The sequence below is a fragment of the Danio rerio genome, chromosome 25, assembly GCF_049306965.1.
Source record: "Danio rerio strain Tuebingen ecotype United States chromosome 25, GRCz12tu, whole genome shotgun sequence".
Classification (NCBI taxonomy): Eukaryota; Metazoa; Chordata; class Actinopteri; order Cypriniformes; family Danionidae; genus Danio; species Danio rerio.
The window spans coordinates 8,101,385-8,123,586 of NC_133200.1; the positions used below are offsets into that span (position 1 = coordinate 8,101,385).

General features: G+C 40.6%; 1 protein-coding gene across 2 annotated transcripts in view; it reads left to right on the plus strand.

Annotated features, from left to right (window-relative positions):
* The window catches only part of peak1 (pseudopodium-enriched atypical kinase 1), a 66,793-nt gene that overhangs the window by 34,647 nt on the left and 9,944 nt on the right, over positions 1–22,202 (plus strand). The window contains exon 2 of one of the 2 annotated variants that reach the window (XR_012400213.1): positions 15,197–22,156. Coding sequence is in view for 1 of the 2 variants with exons in the window: in XM_001921567.8 (XP_001921602.3) it covers positions 15,308–18,390 (3,083 nt within the window). In the remaining variant the exon portion in view is untranslated. The remainder of the gene's footprint in view (positions 1–15,196; positions 22,157–22,202) is intronic. The other variant, XM_001921567.8, reaches the window with a different exon arrangement.

Below are 22,202 nucleotides of genomic sequence, written 5' to 3' on the forward strand. Positions count from 1 at the left end.
GTCAAATAAAAATAGCTGACTTCCTCAAATTGCCCGCTCCACGGAAAATATGCCTTTATTTAATGCCCCGCTGTTATTATTATAAATCACAAAACCTTTTACATTTTTTAGTTTGCGCTGTTATAATTCACTTACCTTTTAATACGTTTCGGTGCGATTATAATCCGCTATTAAAAACAACAACAATGACTGAATGTTTTGAAAGGGTAATGTAGCCGTGGAGGGATGCATTTTGTTCCTCGCCATGGAAGAATGAATGTAGCGGAAACCAAGCTCTTTAAAAGTTCTCTGTAGTTGTCTTGACAACACAAACTGCTGCTCTGAGATGAGCCGCGTGCTAAAGATGCCCCTCTTAACGCAAAGGCGCATTCAATCGGCCCCTTATGCAGCCAAACTAAAAATATATAAAATAATATTTTTAATCGTTTAACTGATAGCATTAATCGGTTACAAACGCACCCTTTCGGTTAACGGTTAATCAATTATTTTGAGCATCTCTAAGTGGGACGGTTCGGTATGGTACGATTGTAAGGTCGTTTTCGCTGTCAAAAGGTACCTAAAAGCAAACCGTACCACTTTTTGGGTACCTTTTGCAAAGAGTACTTAGCACAACGAAAGGGTACCAAAATGTGGAGCTAGACATGCATTTGAATGCTATTGGTTTACAGAGATACGCCACTCGCTCGTGCAACAAGCCAGAATGAAAACAAAGGAAGCGCCATGTTTTCAAAACACAGCTGAGAAAGTACACCGTATTAATATATAAATATAATAATAAACCATGGTCGACTTAAGCTCAAACAAACCTTGTCATCACCTTGATGAACAGCCACAAAGCCAAGAGGTGCAAAATGTGCCCTGTGTCCTGTTGTTTTTAACAAGGCCATCTAAAGCATGAGTGGTTTCGCTTTCTTGCGTGTGTTCGCCGCATGTCCATATTTAAAATAATGAACTTCTTGAGTTGATGATAATAACATTGATATTGATATCATTGATCTGCAGTTATAATCAAATCATGTTCATAGAAAGGTTAGTAATGAACATTTATACACAAGTAATTATGTGTATAAAGCATCTGTTTTGTAAGAAGTGCTTCTCATATGATATGTGGATGACATATACAGCTTTACCTTGACATTTCCTTGAGCGAGAATGTTGTTGACTAAAACTTTGTAGTACACCACAGCTACCAAAAGAGTACCAATGGAAACGCAGGCCTGGTAAAGGTGACCTGTACCGACCTGCACTGTCCGGAACCACTCAGTGGAAAAAGGCCATTAAAGCCCTGCTGAAAAATCCAGCTTAAACCAGCCTAGGCTGGTTGGCTGGTTTTAGCTGGTCGACCAGGCTGGTTTTAGAGGGGTTTTGGCCATTTCCAGGCTGGTTTCCAGCCATTTCCAGCCTGGTCTTAGCTGGTCAGGCTGAAAAATGACCAGCTAAATCCAGCTAAAACCAGCTTGACCAGCCTGGTTTAAGCTGGACATAGCTGGTTTTGGCTGGGCTCCCAGCCTGGCTAGGCTGGTCAAGCTGGTTTTAGCTGGTCATCTCCCAGCCTGACCAGCTAAGACCAGGCTGGAAATGGCCAAAACCCCTCTAAAACCAGCCTGGTCGACCAGCTAAAACCAGCCAACCAGCCTAGGCTGGTTTAAGCTGGATTTTTCAGCAGGGAGGTCCACATTAGTACTTTGGAGGTACACTTGTGTGCTTTTAAGGTAACATGAGGTACACTTACATCCAGATAGTTGCAAACATGTACATTTTAAGTTACCATTGTAGACCTGTCTGTTACAACAGTCTCTGAAGTACTAATGTGGACCTAGGGTGCTTTCACACTAGCACTGTTGGTCCACACCCGGGTTCATTTGACGTCAGAGTATGGTTCAATGTCTTCTGAACTCAGGTGCATACCCATGACCCATAACAGAGTCCACCTTAAAGAGGTGGTCTGGGGTACGGTTTGCGCGAACTCTGGTACGGTTCACTTTTGATATGAATGCAGTCATACCAAATAATGGAAGTGAACTGCCAGCTGTACAACAGACTTTCATTTTCATAACATTCTTTCGTTCACTTAATGTTACCTTGGCGACAAGTGGGACTGAGCCAGGGCAAATACAGTGGTAATGACTGTTTGTCAAAAACGACTTCTGCTGACATCATGTTAGGTTTTTTAATATTTTTGTGGCGTATAGACTCTCACTCTCTGTATGTTACCAAAACCAAAAGATTCAGTTAAAGCAAAATGACCATGATGTGCGTACGTCTTTTCTATTTGATGCCTTGGCTTTCGCGGCAATCACCTAGCAACAGCTGTACACACAACAGCAGGTTGATGACACAAGCATACTGGGCTTCATAAGGAAAAAAGACGGGACAAACCAGCCGAGAAGGTAGCATAGGGGGAACAATCAAACTTGGGTTCGAACCAGGCAATTGAATCAAGTGTGAAAGCACCCTTAATATACACAAGTGTATCTTTTGAAAAGGTACTGTGCCAGTGACAGCTTTAGTATCGTTATCTCTGAGAGTATATGTATGGAATTCAAATGTACTATATCTGCCATTTTGTAATTATCTCCCTGTGTTGCATCATTCCCATTCATAAATTCAGTCACGTAGCCTCATGGGATAGTAAAGTGTCCATTGGATTCGCACTTAAGGATCTCATTGTAGTACTTGGCTGCTGAATTATATGACATATTTCTTGACTCCCATACTGTTTTTCATGAATTATGTAGTAGGGAAGTATGCAGACTCCGACCTACATGTTTTTTTAATACAAATGAGCTAAAGTTTTTACCATCAATAGAAAACTGCAGAGACAAAATGCCAAAGAAAATCTTATAAATATTGGTACAAGAGCTGTCACTGGGATGGTACCTTTTCAAAAGGTACATATTTTGTACTTAAACAGGGCTCGAAATCAACTTTCTTACTTGGTAGCACCGGTGCTCCCAATCTGAAATATTTAGGAGCACCCACCAAAAATGAATGATATATTTGACAAGTTGTATATTAAGGGATTTATTGTATTTGTAATCAACATTAATTGGGACTAACAAAACCCAGAACCAACTATCTAACTAATGCTCTGATGACTTAATATTGGTGCAATAATTCCAAAATGAATGTTGAATAATTATAAAATATTAATGATGACGATGATGACAATAATACTAATAATAAATTATATTTTTTCATCATCATGCTGCCTTGAATGTGCTTTAATGTAAGTTATCTGCTATATAAAGTCCTACTGTTACTTTATGAAAAATAAATTGATGGTTTGCATTAAACACAAATGAAGCATTGTAGTAAGAAATATTTATTTTGTGCTATTGTTTTTATATGCATGTCAATTTAACAAATAATATTTCTGCTACAAAACAAACAAAATAATAATGATAATTATTAATAATAATAATTATTAATTAATTATTAAATAATAATAATTTTAACAAAAATAATTATTATTAAATAATAATAAATCATTCAATTCAATGCTGAAAACTGCAAAGCAGTCATCAGTAATTAAATAGAAAAATAATATACACCTCAAGAAAGAACAGACAAAAGAAAGGAAGAAAAGTCTCACTTATAAAAGTTTTGGTTTCGGTTAGTCTCGTTTTAATGCTCAGCCTCGTTACGCGCTGAATTACAACTTTCTGTGTGTGGAAAAGCATGTGCGTGGAGTCAGCCGGCCCAATTTGAGGGGGGCAGAGCAGTATTCTCCCGATGACCACCAGCGCAATACTGTTCTTTGTTATAAGTATAATCCGCATCAGTTTAAACTCAGTAAAGGCAAGCTTCTTTGGCGATGGTGGACATTTGCGCTGTTGCAGCTTGATCTCACAAGGAAACGTATGAAAATGTTACGAATTGCCGTGAGATTGTGTTGGCTGAACACGCAGTGCATGCAACGCATCGAGATTCAGTGTACTTTTCACTCTTCAGCCGTTTGCATTCCCCGCAGTCACAAAGCTCCCTCCCTGTCGACTGACAGCGGAAAGTCTTGAGTGATTGACAGCTAATATGAACCAATATAGCGGCAGGGAAGACCAATTTTAACATGTTTTTATAAAGAAAAAAAAAACAGGTCGCACTACAACTATTATATGCAGACGCACGAATGCTCACAATATATATTATGAGGTCGCATAGCTTAAATTTCAGGCGCATATGCGACCAAAATGGTCGCAATTTTGAGCCCTGTTAAAGGTTTCACATTAATACCTTAAATGTATACATTACAACCTAGAAATTTCAAGAGGTACACTTGTACTTTTTAGCTACTAGTAATATGTACTAGGGCTGCACGATTCTGGCAAAAATGTGAATCACGATTCTTTCTCTCAATTCTGTAAATGTAAAATAAAAGTTAATAGGATTACCCTATTATTATTGTTAATTCTCAAAGACATGGTAAAACAACAATATTAGGCCTATGTATAGGTATACTGTTGCTTAAAATGCTAAATTTTGTAATATAGTTGACGTGAACAGACTTTCAATATGCCCTGTTTGTTAATTCACAGTAAAATGATGACCTCAGAATGTAACTTCATAATTATAAAGTTGATTTATTATGTTTAAGACATGTGCTTGTCATCTGTCAGCATTATAGACCATTATTTCCGTTATATATAGGCTAGGGTTGTTATAATATCATATCTCTAAAATGCAATATACTCATTTAAGTGTGCGCAAAGGTTTCACTTTCACTTTAGAGTGTGGCTCATGGCTGCTGTCACGGCCCTCAAACGATCGCTCTGTGCTACAAACTAAACGTTATTCAGAACAACTTTATTACCCGTTATTCACAGCATATGCAGGTTATGTTCACTGAAGTAGGCGTCATTTGCGTGCTTGCGCGCGCCTTCTCGTCAGCAAACAGACAGTACGTCAGCTCAACTGTGAGTTTGCGACCGACATCATTACATGAAGACAGAAATGACATTTTTGGTGAAATATACTTTATAAATACAGCATGTGACACTTTGAACGCCATTTGAAGGTGTCAATGTTGCTGTGAAGACTTTTGGGCCGTCTTTTCTTCTCTCCTGAGAGTCCTGACCTTGAAAATATAATTTGCAGAATTGTAGAAAAAGCTGAATTAGGATCGTGTGTTGGGTCGAGATCGTGTTCTTTTTTCGATTAATCGTGCAGCCCTAATATGTACCCTTTAAGGCAATAATAAGAACCCTTTAGTTACAAATGTATACATTAGGGGTGTCAAAAATAATTGTTCCTTCGGTGCACCGCGATGCAGACGCAGACTATTCTGTATCGATTCAGTAATAATCATAACCGGTTATTATGTACTGACATTCATTTATCTCCTATGCGCTCTGTCGCGAGGGAGGTGAGCGCAAGTATCAGTTTTTTCGTGTTTTTTTTTTTTTTCCGTTTTTCTGCTCCGCTCAGCGCGAGCTCTCCCTGTTGCAAGGGCTTAAGTGTGTGTGTGTGTGTGTGTGTGTGTGTGTGTGTGTGTGTGTGTGTGTGTGTGTGTGTGTGTGTGTGTGTGTGTGTTTGTTTGTTTGGTGCTGTCTATGTTTGTGTATGTGTTTGAATGAGAGACAGTGTGGTGCTGTGTGTCTGTGTGTTTATACAGACAGCTTGTTATAGCCTTCCCCCTAAAATATAACACTGTATATAGAAAGCATCGTCAATGCACCGTGATGCACCGAGATATCGTATTGAACCAAATCGAAGGCATGATAATCGTAACCGAACTGAACTGTGAGACCAGTATAGGTTCACACCTCTAGTATACATATTGAAAAGGTACCACCCCAATGACTACTTTCGTACCTTTATTTCTGAGAGTGTACTGTATGATTTAAAATTAGTTGCTTGTTTGATTGTTGTAGTATCTGTTATTCTAAAACAGTTGCTGACACGATCAAATCAACACATGTCATCAGAGAGGTGCTATTTACACTGGTTTGGACCATGATTTTTGCCGTACAGAATTTGCAGAACTACCACTAAATTGTATACCTTCTCTAATCTTTACATCTCTTTTAACCTCTGTTACTACACACCGGCTCAGTCATCTGTTGTCCTGTAGCAGCTTTGGTTCAGTCTGCTGCAATTTAATCGCTATTCAATCTGCTATAGCTCTAAATCTGTAACTCAATCTGTACCTGCTCCTCCAGATCAATCATCTGTAACGCCATACATGCACACTGAACACCCCACTCCTTTCAGTCACTGAGCGTCTCTCCCACACACACACACACTCTCAGGCTGCTCTGGAGAGAGTGTGGGGGTGGAGTTTAGATCTGAGTGGTCGGAGTGATGTCATCACTCAGGTATGTGAAACACGAGAGAGTCTCAGTGAAGGAGCCGGAGAACAACAAACTGCTGAACGTACTGAGACCGAGAAACTCAATGTCATTTATTTGACAGGATGGGTCATGGTTTATTCAAAGTGATTAACAAATTGGTGTTGTGTGTCTTGCTGGAGGGTTGGAGGTTGATCAATCAATGCTTGAAATGACAGCGTTTCAATTTACCAGCGCTGGTCTATTTTCCAAGATCGCTCAAGCTCTGGCCTACAGAAGCAAAAGCCATAAGGTTCTTCTCAAAACTGTGCCTGGTTCCTGTCACCGTCCGCTGTCTGGAGGAGCATTTCATGAATAAACCACACAGATTTTGTCATTTTTTTTAGGGAATGTGGCAGCCTGTTCCTCAGCAAGACAGTTATGCCACATTTTCTGGCGCTGTCCTGAACACAATCTCTAAAAAAAAATCAGCACATCTACCTGTTCGCTGCCTATGTGATTCAGCCTAAGGACATTTGGGCTGACTATACACACATTGTCCGGCTCCACTTAGATAGTTTGTCTTTTTAAGAGAGTTTCTGCTTGCTTGTTTGGTGTGGTGCAACAAATGGGAGTTATTTCTTAGTGTGCTTGTTAAAGAGACAGCAGTTGGTGGGTCAAGTTCTGCTAACTTCTTAATGGGGTCAAAACAAAACTGAAAGCGATAAGCAGGTCAGATCCAGAAAAGTTACCAGGATAATCTAAATTGAATCTGAAAATGAAAAGTCGCATCAGGTATTATGATCTTAAACATTCCCTACATCCAAATGCGCCTGTACCCATACTCCAAGGCTATTCAATTGGCGGCCCACAGATTGAACTTTGCCTGCAAGGCATTTTGTTCCGGCCTTCCAAATAGTGTGACCAAAACATTAAAAATAAGAGTAGTTCTGGACGCTATAATTATGAAGTGACATGCGTCTGTTCAATACAGCACAAGCTGCAGTTGAAGGCTGCGGGGAGAGTGAGTCACCTGACATTAATGCCGAGTTCAGACTGCATGATTTTCAAACTAGTCGTGTCACAGATGTTTTCACACTGCATGACTATCTGGGCTAGCGTTTCGTCGCTGCTTTGTTTACACTGCAAGATGGATCGGCGACAGGGACTTCCACATTTCATGACTTTACTATAGGAAGAATCGCCGACAACTTCGTCCAAACTACGTCTCACAGCCAAAAACACGTCGTATATCTTTTGTTATTAACTACGTAATGAGAAAGAAGCCTTTAATGGGGTTGAACATGTACATGTTTGCTCACCTGGGTTTAAAGGGAATTAGCCATTTCTCCTCAACGTTGATAATAAACTAATTTCTTTCTGTATGAAACGTCAAACAGACACGGATGCTCCTGAGTCCTGTTAATCCTCCACTAGTTTTTCCTCAATTTGTGGGTCCAAATAAACCGAAAAAGAGCGCTTTTAACTTCTCCCCCAGCCTCCCGCTGGCCTGCAGCAGGTATACACACACGCACACACAAGTGAATGCCGCTCTCTCATTGGCTGTAGGCGATCGCTGATGTTATTTTCAGTCAAAACTCAATTCACACGGCATGATTTGAATCGCCGACAACTCCAGATATTTAGCATGTGCAATATCTTACAATATCTCGCAGGCATCATCATCGGCGATTCTCTCAGATCGCGTCTTTGATAGTTCAAACTGTGTGATTGTCACTCACATGCACGAGCACCGATTTGCCTGTGATTTCAGGCATTTGTCAGGCATTTTTGTCTCCAAAACCTGTCGGCGAGCCAAAATCGGGGCTAAAATCACGCAGTCTGAACTAGGCATAAACGAGTGAGTGGCGTGAGCAGCTGAAAACATTTGGATACTTAATCGTAAAAGCTTTACAACGCCGCATTTCTGTTGCACAGAACAAAACTGCTGCAACTAAAAGTTATGCCACCTGTGCGCTAGTTTTAAGTTCCGAGCTTATACACCAAGGCTAATACGCACACACACTGGATTAACTATAGCTGGGGCCATTCACATATCGCGTCTTTTCCGCGCTCAAGTTCGTTATTTCCAATTTTAGAATATATGCCAATATGCGCAAGCAAGCGGAGCGATGCACTCACGTCTTCTAGATGCAACAAGTAGAAAACATCTCATGCCATAGTGGTAAAAGTTTTGTCCGTGGCTTTCAGTGCAATGTGAACAAAAGATATGTTCGACGAATTATTACTAATTATTAAAATGATTATGAATGCAGATGTGAACAACAGTTCATTTAAAAATTTACCTTATATAAAGCATAACTTTACATTAGACGTGATAACCATGATTATTCTTCAGACAACCAAAATCTATAATTGTTCCATCCATAATTATGCAGTTTAAATATAACATATGAATGAGTTTGAATGAAGAAGAAGCCTACTTTAGCAATGCACTGCTTTTGTTTTGCTTTGAAATACAACATTTGAATATTTGTAGAAAAAGCCTATTGTACTATGCAGTGATGTTATGTAGTTTCAAAATACAATATATTAATATTTTAATATAACAATAAAATATAACATATGGGCTCTTATATGGTTTTCTGTCATCACTTATTGCAAGTCATATCTCTCAAGCCCTTCATTTGGGATGCTTTTTATGAACGGGCCATACTCTATAGTAGTTTTAATACATTATGTAAGCCGAGTAGTATCTATAGTGTTCATAAAAGAGCATGGATGACTTACAACTTCCAATGAAATTAAGTGTGCATCTGATTGAACATTATTGAGCATGTCTGGGGAAAGATGAAGGAAGCATTGAAGATCATATCCAAAGAATCTTGATGAACTCTGGGAGTCCTGCAGGAATGCTTTCTTTGTCATTCCAGATGACTTTATTAATAAGTGATTTGAGTCATTGCAGAGATGTATGGATGCAGTCCTCCAAGCTCATGGGAGTCGTACACAATATTCATTCTTCTTCCACTGCAGCATGACTTTATATTCAATACTGTACATTATTACCGTTAAGCAACAAGACTTCACAGGCCTAATTAAATAATTCTAATCAAGGCATGATCATATTTCATTTTGGTAAAATAAGCATAATCTGGAGGCCTTTGCCTTTCATAAAAGCCACTTCTGATAGCAAATGATCAACTAGAAGTCAAGTTATTATTTGTTGTTTCTAAAACTTGAATAGGCGACAAGACTTTTGTCAGGTCGTGTATGTGAGTATAATGTGTAAATATGGAAAATGTACACAATTATTAATGAACGAGACCCAGAGTTTACATCAGGGTTTTTTTTTGTATTTACTGTGATATTACTTGGCTTTTAACCTAATTGTTTTAACAATATGCATTATTACTCAAATACCATCCTGACAAAAACAACCTTTAAGAATGAGCAAAGAAGTGACAGGAACTCTGTGGAGGGAAATGAAGGGTAGAGAGATGTTTCTCCATCTGTCTGAAAGCCATAAAGAGGTTCATTAACGCACGAGCTGCCGCATCCTCCTGAGAACACACTGTCTCTCTCTTTCTGTCTCTTTCTCTCTCTCTCTCTTCCTGTCTCTCTCTCTCATTAATCTCAGATGTTGTGCAATGGAATGTTGTTTTCAGTCTGCAGATAGATTTAGCAGAGAGCACAAAAATATATCTGCCCCTAGACACACATTCACTCACTCATACACTCATGACAATAGGAAAGATCCAGGTTAACCCTTGGTGTCTCAGAGGTCAGAGAAGTAACAAAAGCATTCAGCGTGTATTTCTTTTATAATTTAACATGTATTTAAATGCGATTCATCAATGCTGGTTCTTAGTTTTTCATCTAGAAGGTTGATAGAGACATGATTACTTATAAAGTAACTGCACTGTTTAATTAAACTCTGAACCTCATAATTAAACTCTTAACTTCTTAAATTCATTATGAACGCATAATCGTAAAGGTCCTGGTCAGGATTGTGCAGTGAGCAGTTTTGCCTATGATTTATATTAGGAGTTGAAGTAAACAAAACAGATGATCCTCTGTTAGATACATTAAGTACTAGGGATGTAACGGTATCAGAATTTCACGGTACGGTAATACCTCGGTATGCATGTCACGGTACGGTATTTATTGAATCATTTACAGGGAAAAACAAAACTTATGAAAATACTCCAAAAAAGTGCCAAAAGTGTCAATGACATACAAATTAGTCATCTATCTGTAAGCTTTGAAACAGGAACTTCAATTTTAATAACAAAAAAATATTAAACCAAAATAAAGTTTCAATTTAGTATTGTTGAAAACTCATCGCATTCAACATTTAATCACTCACTCACTTAGATAGAGATGGGTTTAAAGGAAAATTATCATATAAATATAATCTGGTAAAAGCTGGTATCTCTGGGTATTTACAATGTCCCCTGCAACAGAAAAAACCCTCTCATTTGGGACTGAGGTTTCTGGGACAAGAGAGATATGACTTGGCCCAGGTTGACAGCAGTGGGTAACGTTGTGCATTGTCTTTCCCCCACTTGAGAGAACAAACCATGAGTAAGATAGAGGTCTGCATCAATCTGAACAGTGTGCTGACAACACCGCTATTCAGTACGCGCGAGGCGACAACACCCACTTTAGAGTTTTCCAGCTCTTTTACATCCCCGCTTCTAGCTGCACACTTCATTTCCGCATTACTGGATCTGTAGCGACAACAGACTGCAAGGGATGATGGTCAAGCATGAGCTGATGGGAATTGTAGTTTTCGCTACCTCCCGTTCGCTTCATTCGCCTGAGCAAATTTTCTCAGAAGACCTATAGTTTTACCGAGTCATGCGACTTTGGTAATATCGAAAAAAATTTATATTGCGGTATGACGGTATTTACAATACCGTTACATTCCTATTAAGTACATTAAGAATCTTTAAGTATACGTAGTGGCTGTTTCTCAATATGCGTTCTTCAGCGGTCTTGCTTCTTCATGTTCTCGTGCAACGTCATCATCAGCTGCCTAAGTTCAGTTCCAATACTCAAGACCGCAAGTACGGAGGACGTGTAAAACTTCCTGGATGTGTTCTTGATATCGAGGACGCACCGATGCAGACATGAGCGCCGAACTCGCTCTGGAAGTCCCAGAAGTCATTGCGACTGGAGATGGGAAGCGCTGCATTTTATTTAGATTTATTATTAAAGTTCAGAGATATCATTTATTTACCTCAGGACTTTCCCTTAATGAAACGGTGAAAGTAAACATTAACATAAACATCTTAATAAAGGAATAAACACATTAAGGGTGTTTGTTTGCTGAAATTCGTATTAAAATCTGTTTTATTTATATTGTGCAGAGTATATTTATAATGCTTTTATGCAAAGTGTATATTTTGAAGAAGGGAAAAACAATAAATCATTGTATGAGTGCTGTAATGTTTAAATAATTTCCATTTAAAACGCGTGAAGGTCACATGACCATCAGGAAGAACGCAGCATCCCATTTCTCAAAGGACGCGTTCTCTGCCCTCGCGGTCTCCTGAGTTTGTTCTTCCGAGGACACCTGGCAAGACCGCTCTCCACAAGAACACAAGTCCATTCTCTGCATTCTTGGAATTGAGAAACAGCCTAAGTTTGTCTTGTTCTTTTGCTGTTGTTAAACATGTGGTGAACTCCATGGTGACATGATCCTAAAGATATGAACTCGGTGACCCTCATTTGAATTGTTGTTTTTGTACACTCCTTAACAGTTTGAAAAATTCTGTGTGTTCATCTTTATTAGTTGCACTCACTGGGCACTTTATTATGTACACCGTACTAGTACCAGGTTGGACCCCTTTTTGCCTTCAGAACTGCCTTAATCCTTCATGGTATACTATAGATTCAACAAAGTACTGGATATATTCCTCAGAGATTTTTGTCCATATTGACATGATGGCATCACGGAGTTGATGCAGATTTGTCTGCTGCACATCCATGATGCGAATCTCCTGTTCCACCACATCCCAAAGGTGCTCTATTGGATTGGGATCTGGTGACTGTATAGGCCATTTGAGTACAGTGAACTCATTGTCATGTTCAAGAAACCAGTCTGAAATGATTTGCGCTTACCATCCGAATGTCGCAGCTGAAATCAAGACTCGTCAGACCAGGCAACGTTTTTCCAATCTTCTTTTGTCCCATTTTGGTAAGCCTGTACAAGTTGTAGCCTCAGTTTCCTGTTCTTAGCTGACAGGAGTGGCACCAGGTGTGGTCTTCTGCTGCTGTAGCCCATCTGCCTCAAGGTTGGACGTGGTTTTCTGCAGACCTCGGTTGTAACGAGTGGTTATTTGAGTTACTGTTTTCTTTCTATTAGCTCCTAACAAGGCATTTGCGCCCACAGAACTGCCGCTCACTGGATATTTTCTCTTTTTCAGACCATTCTCTGTAAACCCTAGAGATTATTGTGCGTGAAAATCCCAGTAGAATCAGCAGTTTCTGAAATACTCAGACCAGCCAGACTAGAAGCAGCAACCATGACACGTTCAAAGTCACTAAAATCACCTTTCTTCTCCATTCTGATGCTCTGTTTGAACTGCAGCAGGTTGTCTGGACCATCCCTAAATGCATTGAGTTGCTGCCATGTCATTGGCTGATTAGAAATTTTCGTTAATGAGCAGTTACACCTGTGTACCTTATAAAGCTGCCGCTGAGTGTATGTTCTTGTGTCACTAGGCATGGGACGGTATAACATTTTGATGGTGTGATAACCTTGGATATAAATATCACTGTATCACGGTATGGAGATAACTGCTTTAAAATATATTCTTTTTAAATGTCTGGGTAAAAAACAAAACCTTTTTCCACCTTTGTACACAATATGTTTTAATTTGGGAAACATTTATAATATTTTAGGACAGTAAACATGGCAGGCTAAATAATTCAAATGAATCATTAGCTGCGTCTCAAATGGCACACTATGCACTCATGCACTATGTACTTATGCACTTACACACTCGACAGCAAAGTATATGTATGTAGTGTCGTCCCAAAGGGAGCACTAATGTTTTTTTTACTAAGAGGAAATTCCAACCGTTTCCCTGATGACATTTAACGGTTGCCAAATCATTGACAATAATGACCAAACTATCAAATAATACCTGTCATAAGCAAAACCGCGTTTACCATCAGGAGGCGCTATAATACATTTTGTAGGAGGATCTTGCTTTCACCATCCAGAGTAAATGAACAATGCAAAGCAAACATGCGGTCGTTGAGTGCGTGAAGTGTCCATCATTACACACTTCATTTTACCGGCTAAATGAGTGCATCATCCGGCTAATTAAAGTGCACTTATTATTTTTAGAGTTTTCAGTGTGAACGCACTACTTACACTATTTATACTACAAAATGGCGTATAATAGTGCATAAGTATGCGATTTGGGACGCAGCATGCTGTTTTCATTTGTATTAAAACAATTTTTTTTTTTACAATTTAAAACGGCATCTTTGGATATTTTTTTCTGCTGGAGATGCTGTTGTCCTAAAAAAAACAAAAAAAATTTAAATAAAAAATCTTAAGCTGCGTCCCAAATCGCATACTTATGCACTATTCTACGCCATTTTGTAGTATTAATAGTGTAAGTAGTGTGTTCACACTGAAAACTCTAAAAATCATAAGTGCACTTTAATTACCCGGATAATGCACTTTATTCAGGCGCTAAAATGAAGTGTGTAATGATGGACACTTCACGCACTCAACGACCGCATGTTTGCTTATGTAGCGGAAGGGGCGGAGCTATCGGACGCACATGTTGAATAACTTTATTTATTTTTGATGGTGAAAGCAAAATTCTCCTACGAGAGTGATTATAGCGCCTCCTGATGGTAAACGCGGTTTTGCTTATGACAGGTATTATTTGATAGTTTGGTCATTATTTTCACTGATTTGGCAACCGTTAAATGTCATCAGAGAAACGGTTTGAATTTCCGCTTAGTAAAAAAACATTAGTGTGCCATTTGGGACGCCACTACATACATATACTATCCTGTTGAGTGTGCAAGTGCATAAGTACATAGTGCATGAGAGCATAGTGTATAGTGTGCCATTTGGGATGCAGCTTTACTCATACATTAGGAACGGTATAGCAGAAAATTTTGACTGTTTTAAAACCTTGACTTTTCCCATGCCTAGTCACATATAAATTAATGCAACCTTCTACTGTCTAAGAAAATACAGCCAGTACCCTACCTATAGTCCCTAACGAGTGACCCAGTTTTTCACGAAAATACCAGTGTGTTAACATCACTGTGGGGTGGAATTTTTGGTATGGAGCTTGGAAAAGTTCTATAAATGTTGAAAAACTGGGAGACATGGACCACAATACAACAGGTGTAGTTGTATAATTACTTGTAAAGTTCAGATGTCTGGGAGCGTCCTCATAAATTTGGTAAAACCTTGTTAAACTGACTTGTTAGGATGACCTTTAGTTGTAAAAAAGGTTCACATGTGGGCCAAGTCTTGAGTTTCTGATCAATGCATATAATGTTTCTGTAAATTGCAGCTGAGTGTTTGTTTTGGGTTATAGTTAAATGTTTGGATGTATTAATTATCATTTAAAGCAATAGTAATCTTAGAAAGGTACAAGTGTATAGGTGTAAAAGCTTTACAGTGTTTGTGTATGTGGTGTCAGTATGTCACAAGGCATGATGTTTACCTGCAACTACTCAGCACTGCCTTGTGATCCAAAAATAGAGCTGTGAGAGTCTGGCGGCCTGTGTTTGTGGTATATGTGTGTAAGGGAGAGACACTTGAAATTCATTTTGAGAGTGAAACTCTGACCCCTGCTGGAAAAGATTAATGAGTGCTTCATTCTGCAGCCTAGCATAGCTGTTTTTGTGAGATGAAAACAGTGATTGCTTTTGGCATCAGAATAACCCTGGCTGACTCTGTTATTTATTTGTCTTTGCAGGTACTGAAAGCACAGTTTCTTACTGTGCGTGGGAGTGAAGTTCAGCCTGCAGTTTGTGTGTGAGATGGAGGGCTTTCCTGTCCACTGACGCTGCAGCACTGCCTTGCAGTCATGTCTGCATGCAACACATTCACTGAACATGTATGGAAACCAGGGGAGTGCAAAAACTGCTTTAAGCCCAAGAGCCTACATCGATCACCAGAGTCAGCCAGTGAGTGCAAGACGAATATCAATGCCAAACTCACAAACAGCCAGAGGAGCACTTCCTCATCCCGTGCAGGGCAGGTCCGCCCACCTGTCGCCAAGAAACCTACTATTGCCGTAAAGCCTACAATGATGCTGCCATGCTCCCCACCAGGATTGGACTCTGAGGGAAATGTGCCAAGGCTTGCGGAGGGACCACAGGTCACTAAGAGCTCACCTTTTACCGTGTGGAACCACAACAGCCTGAATAGCCTCAGACCTGCAGGGACAAACAACAATCAAGGGGAGGATTTGGTCGGGCAAACAGAGGCATACAGTGCAATCTCCCTGCAGCCAACTAGCAGCAACAACAATGGACTGACAGATGTGCTAAAAGAGATTGCTGGATTGGGATCTTCTCCAAGCACAAGTAGAAATGACTTTTTTGGCAGGATCTGCAGTTCATATCGACGCTCGTTAGAGAGGGGCCTTCCAGCGGCAAGCTGTCTTCATGCTGGAAGTAGCGGAAGAGGAGCGATGAAACGAGTTTCCCTCAGTGACAGCACAGAGGTCATTAGCACTGAGGGTGGACGATTCTGCTATCCAGAATTCTCCAGCGATGGTGATGATGAGGAGGAAGATAGTGATGAGGATGATGATGGAGAACATGACAGCTGGGATGAAAGCGACGAAGAGTTGCTAGCAATGGGGATAAGAATGCGGGGTCAACCTCGTTTTGCTAATTTTCGTGCCGCCACTCTGTCCCCAGTTCCTTTTGCTTTAGTGAAAAAGTGGAATACAGTGCCTCTACGTAACCGTTCACTACAGCGTTTCTGTGCAGTCGATTATGATGACAGTTATGATGAGATTCTCAATGGATACCCATCTGTTGACTCAAATGGAGCTCCTGCTCTTCTCTCATATACTTCTGACCACCAGGGAAGTGGCTTTTTGTCCACTTCTGAGTCCACCACCTCACCTGAGTCCTTGGCATCTCTTCCTGAAGAAACTTGCACTGAGAGCAGTCGGGACACTGATGACCATAGAAATGGTTTTCCTTTCCCACCTAACAAAGAAACATCAAGTAGAGGACCAAGTTCTCCAAAATCCAATGAAACTCATAAAGCTGTTCTAGCAATTCGACTAGAAGAACAAGATGACAGTCAAAGAGAGGGTGGGGCTCTCCCACAAGCTCTTCCAGGCCAGCCAATCACAATCAGCTTCAGCCCAACAGAGGAGCAGGCCAAGCCCTATCGAGTAGTGAATCTTGAGAAAGCTCCTATCTGTAAACCCTATACAGTGGTTGATGTGTCTGCCTCTATGGCCACGAAAGATAACACTCATTTGAGTGAAATTACTCCAAAGTCAAGTGTTACAGTTGACCCCTGTCCTGTCTCACCCATCTCCCCTCAGTCCCCCAGATCTCCCATGTCACCTGTGACATCCCCCTCTATTTCTTTGTCCCCACTGATGCCTCAGTCTCCCATAGGTTCTTCTTCTGGACTCAGCGGTTTCCGCACAAAACCTGGTAGCATCCGTTACCAAGAAGTGTGGACGTCTTGCACCAGCCCTCGACAGAAGATTCCCAAGGTTGATTTAACAAGTGGCAGTGCCGATCCAAGACTCATCAATCACAAATCTGCTCCCACATCTCCCACTGCAGCCTTCGGCTCAGCTCGCACAGTGCCAACTAAATCCCCCAATTTGTCTGAGATTAAATTCAACAGCTACAACAATGCTGGCATGCCCCCATTTCCCATCATCATCCGCGATGAGCCTGCATATGCACGCAGCTCTAAAAAAGCAGTGAAGGTTCCCATAGTGATTAATCCCAGTGCTTATGATAACCTGGCTGTTTACAAGAGTTTCCTGGGACTCAACGGTGAACTGCCACATTCCAAACCTGGCGCTGGGGAGCGAGTGGCCAGCCACACATATGAGGAGATTGGATCTTCTGAAAGTTCTCAGCCCTCTCCATCTGAGCAAAAACCTCCTCCAATCAGCGCAGATTTAACTGCTACCGGGGAATTGAGGACAACCACAGTAAATGATGGCAAATACAGGACTACAACAGGTGTTGCATTCCATGCTGGTATCCAGAGCACTAACCCTGCCTTTTTAGCCCATAGCAGTTTGGATCGTATTCGTAACCCCAGCAGTGAGCAACCCCCAGAGGGCAGTAAAGATTGCCAACTTGCATCAAGTGGAAGTTCAGGTCAGAGAGAGAAAGCAAGTGCTGTCTTGTCTCAGATTGTGTCTTCAATTCAGCCGCCGGTTTCTCCACCAGAGTCTCTTGCCGGCCAGAGTAAAACCTGCAGTGCTGAGGAGCTTTACTCACTGCCACCAGATGCTTCCAGAGACACTACTGTGAACAGACCTAAGTCACTCCATTGTTCTGCAGAACCTCACAAAGAAACACCACACAAACTCCTTCCCAAATCTCAGAGTGCCTCTGCTGCTGTACCACCCACAAGCCCCAAATCTGAAACATCTGCCCCATTCCCCCCGGTCCGGTCTAGCTCTTCTCCTTACCATTCAAGCAACCTGCTCCAAAGGCACTTCAACTGGACCAGACCAGCTGGGGCCAAATCTACTGATGGAGAGACCAGTCCTGGTGCAGAGGGCAGGCGTTCCAGTGATGGCAACAAGCCAAAACGCTGGATATCTTTCAAGAGTTTCTTCCGCCGGCGGAAGGATGAGGATGAACAGAAAGAGAAAATGGAGCGTGAAAAGGAAAAAGGGAAGCTGCTGGGATTGGATGGGACTGTCATAACCGTACTGCCTCCTCCACCATTACAGAGACAGCAGTGGTTTTCAGAATCCAAGACAGATGACCCTCTCCAGAAACCCACAATCATATTCACCTACAAATCAGAGAGTGCCACAGGTGGAGAGGAGGCAGAGCTACGTGTGGAGGAGCACAAAGAAAGTGTCACAGCAGAAGGTGGAGCCTCCAGCCTGTCCACTCCACCCAAGAGCAGAGCCAGTCTCCTCATTAGCAAAGTCATGAAGTAAGCTACCTTTCTCAGTCTCTCTTAGCTTTCTTTATAGAAACATAGTCTTTGGTTCTTCCTGTCTGCTTCTCTTGCTGTGACTCAGTGTGCTTTTATCAACAGGCTTTTATATTCACCCCAGATAAAAAGCTTAGTTTATGCTTAGACACTGTTATGATAAGTGGGTGCCCCCAGGGGTAGATTTATGTAATGCCTGATCAAAAAAAAAAAGCCTTCCCAGAAATCCTGGTAGCATCTTAGCATTCTCTGTATGAGAAAACTGAAAGTGCATGATAGCTTTTTATATAGTGCTATAATAAAAATACACACACTAGGGAATGGTAGTCGTCTCCAAAAGAGTCGATTCCTCAACTCTCAATGGACCTAGTACCTGAATTGACTCCAGGACAGGAATCGACTCCCAGAGTCGAGTCTGTTTTTTCGAACCCTTCTGAATGAAGCGGATACATGCTACAGTCATAATGCTCATTCTTAGGCACGATGAACATCAAAGGCGCCTGCTTTGAATGCATGCTCACATATTTTGTGTTTTTGCTTTTGAATTTCGCAACCATGAGTACTCTAGGCTAATATAAGTAGTGCTGAGGGACGAAGTTTGCTTCACTTTCAAATTCCTATAAAACACATGTTTTGCAATTTAATTTTTAGTTGATCTGCCTGTCTGCACCAATAGCCTAGTGGTTAGTGCGTCGACACATAGCAGCGATGTGCTCGCCGCTACCCGAGTTTGATTTCCGGCTAGAGGTCCTTTGCCGATCCTTCCCCTATCTCTGCTCCCCACACTTTCCTGTCTGTACATCTCCACTGTCCTATCAATAAAGGTGAAAACCCCTAAAAATAATAATTATCTGCTTGCGTTGACAAGTTTGTTGTGTTATAAATGAAATATAGCATATGTGTGTACGTTTGGAGCAGATCAACATCTTACATTAGCACTGCGGGTAAAATTACAGGTTATGTTATTGGTTGCTGCTATATACTCAAATAAAAAATGTAACCTATGCCTATTTCACAAATTAATTAATTAATTAATTAATTAATTTAAAAACACTAATCATAATGACAAAAGTAGCCACGATTAATTTATTAACACAATCTGACAATACATGTCGTCCTTTTTTTTTTGTTGTTTTTTTTTTTTTTTGGACGCTCTTAATTTCACCTCTGATATTAAGGCTATTTTTCTCGTTTATTTTGTAAATAACTACAAATGACCTACATTAAACTAAGATAAAACTAAGATGGATTTTTAAATAGCCAAGGCTGTTCAAAAACAGGTGTGACTCACTCCTTTTCTTCAGGCGTACCGTCCCATTAACACACCCTTATTTAATATCAATGAACAAATTGCACAAAACAAACAGTGATATTTAAAAGTAAAGTAGTAGGCTATTTAAATACACTTAAAAAATCACATTTATGAGAGCGAGAGCAATATGATATGCTTTGAGTCACCGTCTAACTAATATTTCTAATTCTTCAGCATTATCATTTATAATTGTTTATTTTAGTTGTAAAATAAAAGTATCTGTATTATTTGGTGATTTCTCAACTACATAAACCGCTTCCTGTTATTTTGGTCATACCTGAAGGACCTTTGATCCTGATGTTTCACAATTGTAAGCTGATGAACAGCCAGCCACAGTTAGTTGGTAGTCGTCTATTAAGGGTTAATCATATGAAGGAAGAGATATTCACTCCGAATGTTACAGCAGGGAGAGGAGGAGTACGAAAAACAAACTCCAAGAGAAATTTTGTCTATTAAGTGTTCGAAAGCAAGGGTTGAGTTTTCTGATTTTAACTTTTACCTTTTCTCTGATCTTATCGAATGGGTGACTGTGTGAGCAAATATGGTGGGTAAGCATTACTTCCTCAAATTCCTTTTAAACAGACCAACACTTAACTGAAACTCTCAGCTGGATGTTTGTTTCATCTGCTGTGTGTGTGTGCGAGTGTTTGCAGAGCGTTTATCTACAAAGAGAGAGATACTTGGGACACGTTGGTTCAGGTTTTTTTCAACAAGTTCAAACACTGAGACACCAAGATATCCTATCACTTAAAAAAAAACACTTTTAAAAAGAGATATGTTTGTGTAAACTAATTTTTGCAATAGAAACATAAAAAATCTGAGCTTCATTTTGGGAGAGCACTTTAAGTGTTACTTCAGATTTCTGAGTGTGTCATAATTTAATGGAACAGAATGTTTTTATATGTCCGGACATGCTCTCGCTGCAGATGATTCCTCCCTTTTAGCGTTCCTGGATGGATTATTAAGAGAGTGAGGTTGGCACTGGGATACAGAAAGGATAGTTTGGAATCTCAGCAAAGGATTGTTGTATTTGATCAGTCCAGTATGGATGGATGCCACCATGCTAATTAAAATTTCATCTTGCTAAAAAACTAAAGCACTCTCTCACACAGTTACTGTTTATAAGTCATTGTTCATCTCATTATTTACTCTCTCTAATGTTGATCCAAAGTTGAAGTATGCTTTTGGTAGAGGTACAGGCTCAGGACCCGATCCAGATTTCTTGCGGCGCAGGAATACATTTCAGAATAAAACGTGGTAGCTAACAATGTAGCGTTTCTGAGTCCCAATGTTATTTCTGGAACAGCATATCTGTGTTTTCCTCATTTTTATTGAGCACCATTAGACACTCAAAACCTTTTTTTTTTTTTTTTTGTCTGTGCACGTATCATCTGCATAATGGTCCTAAGTGCGGACTTTACCATGGAAGAGCAAAATGATTTAGCTTGCATTAGAAAATGGTCATTTACTTTTAAGAAGCCCACATTCGGCAAGTCTTATGTATGGGAGTCTTTTTCATGCGTTATATGAGGCAATTGGAAAAAAATTATGTTTTTTTTGGAAGACTGGAATCTCAGGCGGCACTCATGTCTCATCGCAAAGGGGCAAACAAAACTGACATTTAGCCTACAATCCTTGCACAACCACCTTGCACAACCGTTTTATGTTATCTCTCACTTTTAGTAGTACCCAATTTAAACGTGAAATTTTTGAAACCAGATCTAAATTTAGCGGGAACGGTTGGGTCAGGTAGAAAAATTATTTCAAGCGGGCAGCAAGTGAACAAAGGCTGAATATACTGCGGGATCGGTCGGGTGTGGAATAAAACCTGGCGGGACCGGGACTAAAAAATGAGTAGCGGGTGAACAAAAGGCTAAATATACGACGCGAACAGTCAAGTGCGGAATAAAACCTGGCGGGAGCGGGACTAAAAGAATGAGTAGCGGGTGAACAAAAAAAGGCTGAATGTACGGCGGGAACGGTCAAGTGCGGAAAAAACCTGGCGGTAGCGGGACAAAAAAAATGAGTAGTGGGTGAACAAAGGCTGAATATACTGTGGGAGCGGTCAAGTGCGGAATAAAACCTGGAGGGAGGGCGACTAAAGAAAATGAGTAGCGGGTGAACAAAGGCTGAATATACTGTGGCAGCGGTCAGGTGCGGAATAAAACCTGGCGGTAGCGGGACTAAAGAAAATGAGTAGCGGGTGAACAAAGGCTGAATATACGGCGCGAGCGGTCGGGTGCAGAATATAACCTGGCTGTAGTGGAACTAAAAAAAATGAGTAGCGGGTAAACAAAGACAATATACGGCAAGATCGGTCGGTTGCAGAATAAAACCTTAAGGGAGCGGGACTAAAAGAATGAGTAGCGGGTGAACAAAGGCTGAATATACGGCGCCAGCGGTCGGGTGCAGAATATAACCTGGCTGTAGTGGAACTAAAATAATGAGTAGCGGGTAAACAAAGACAATATACGGCGGGATCAGTCGGGTGCGGAATAAA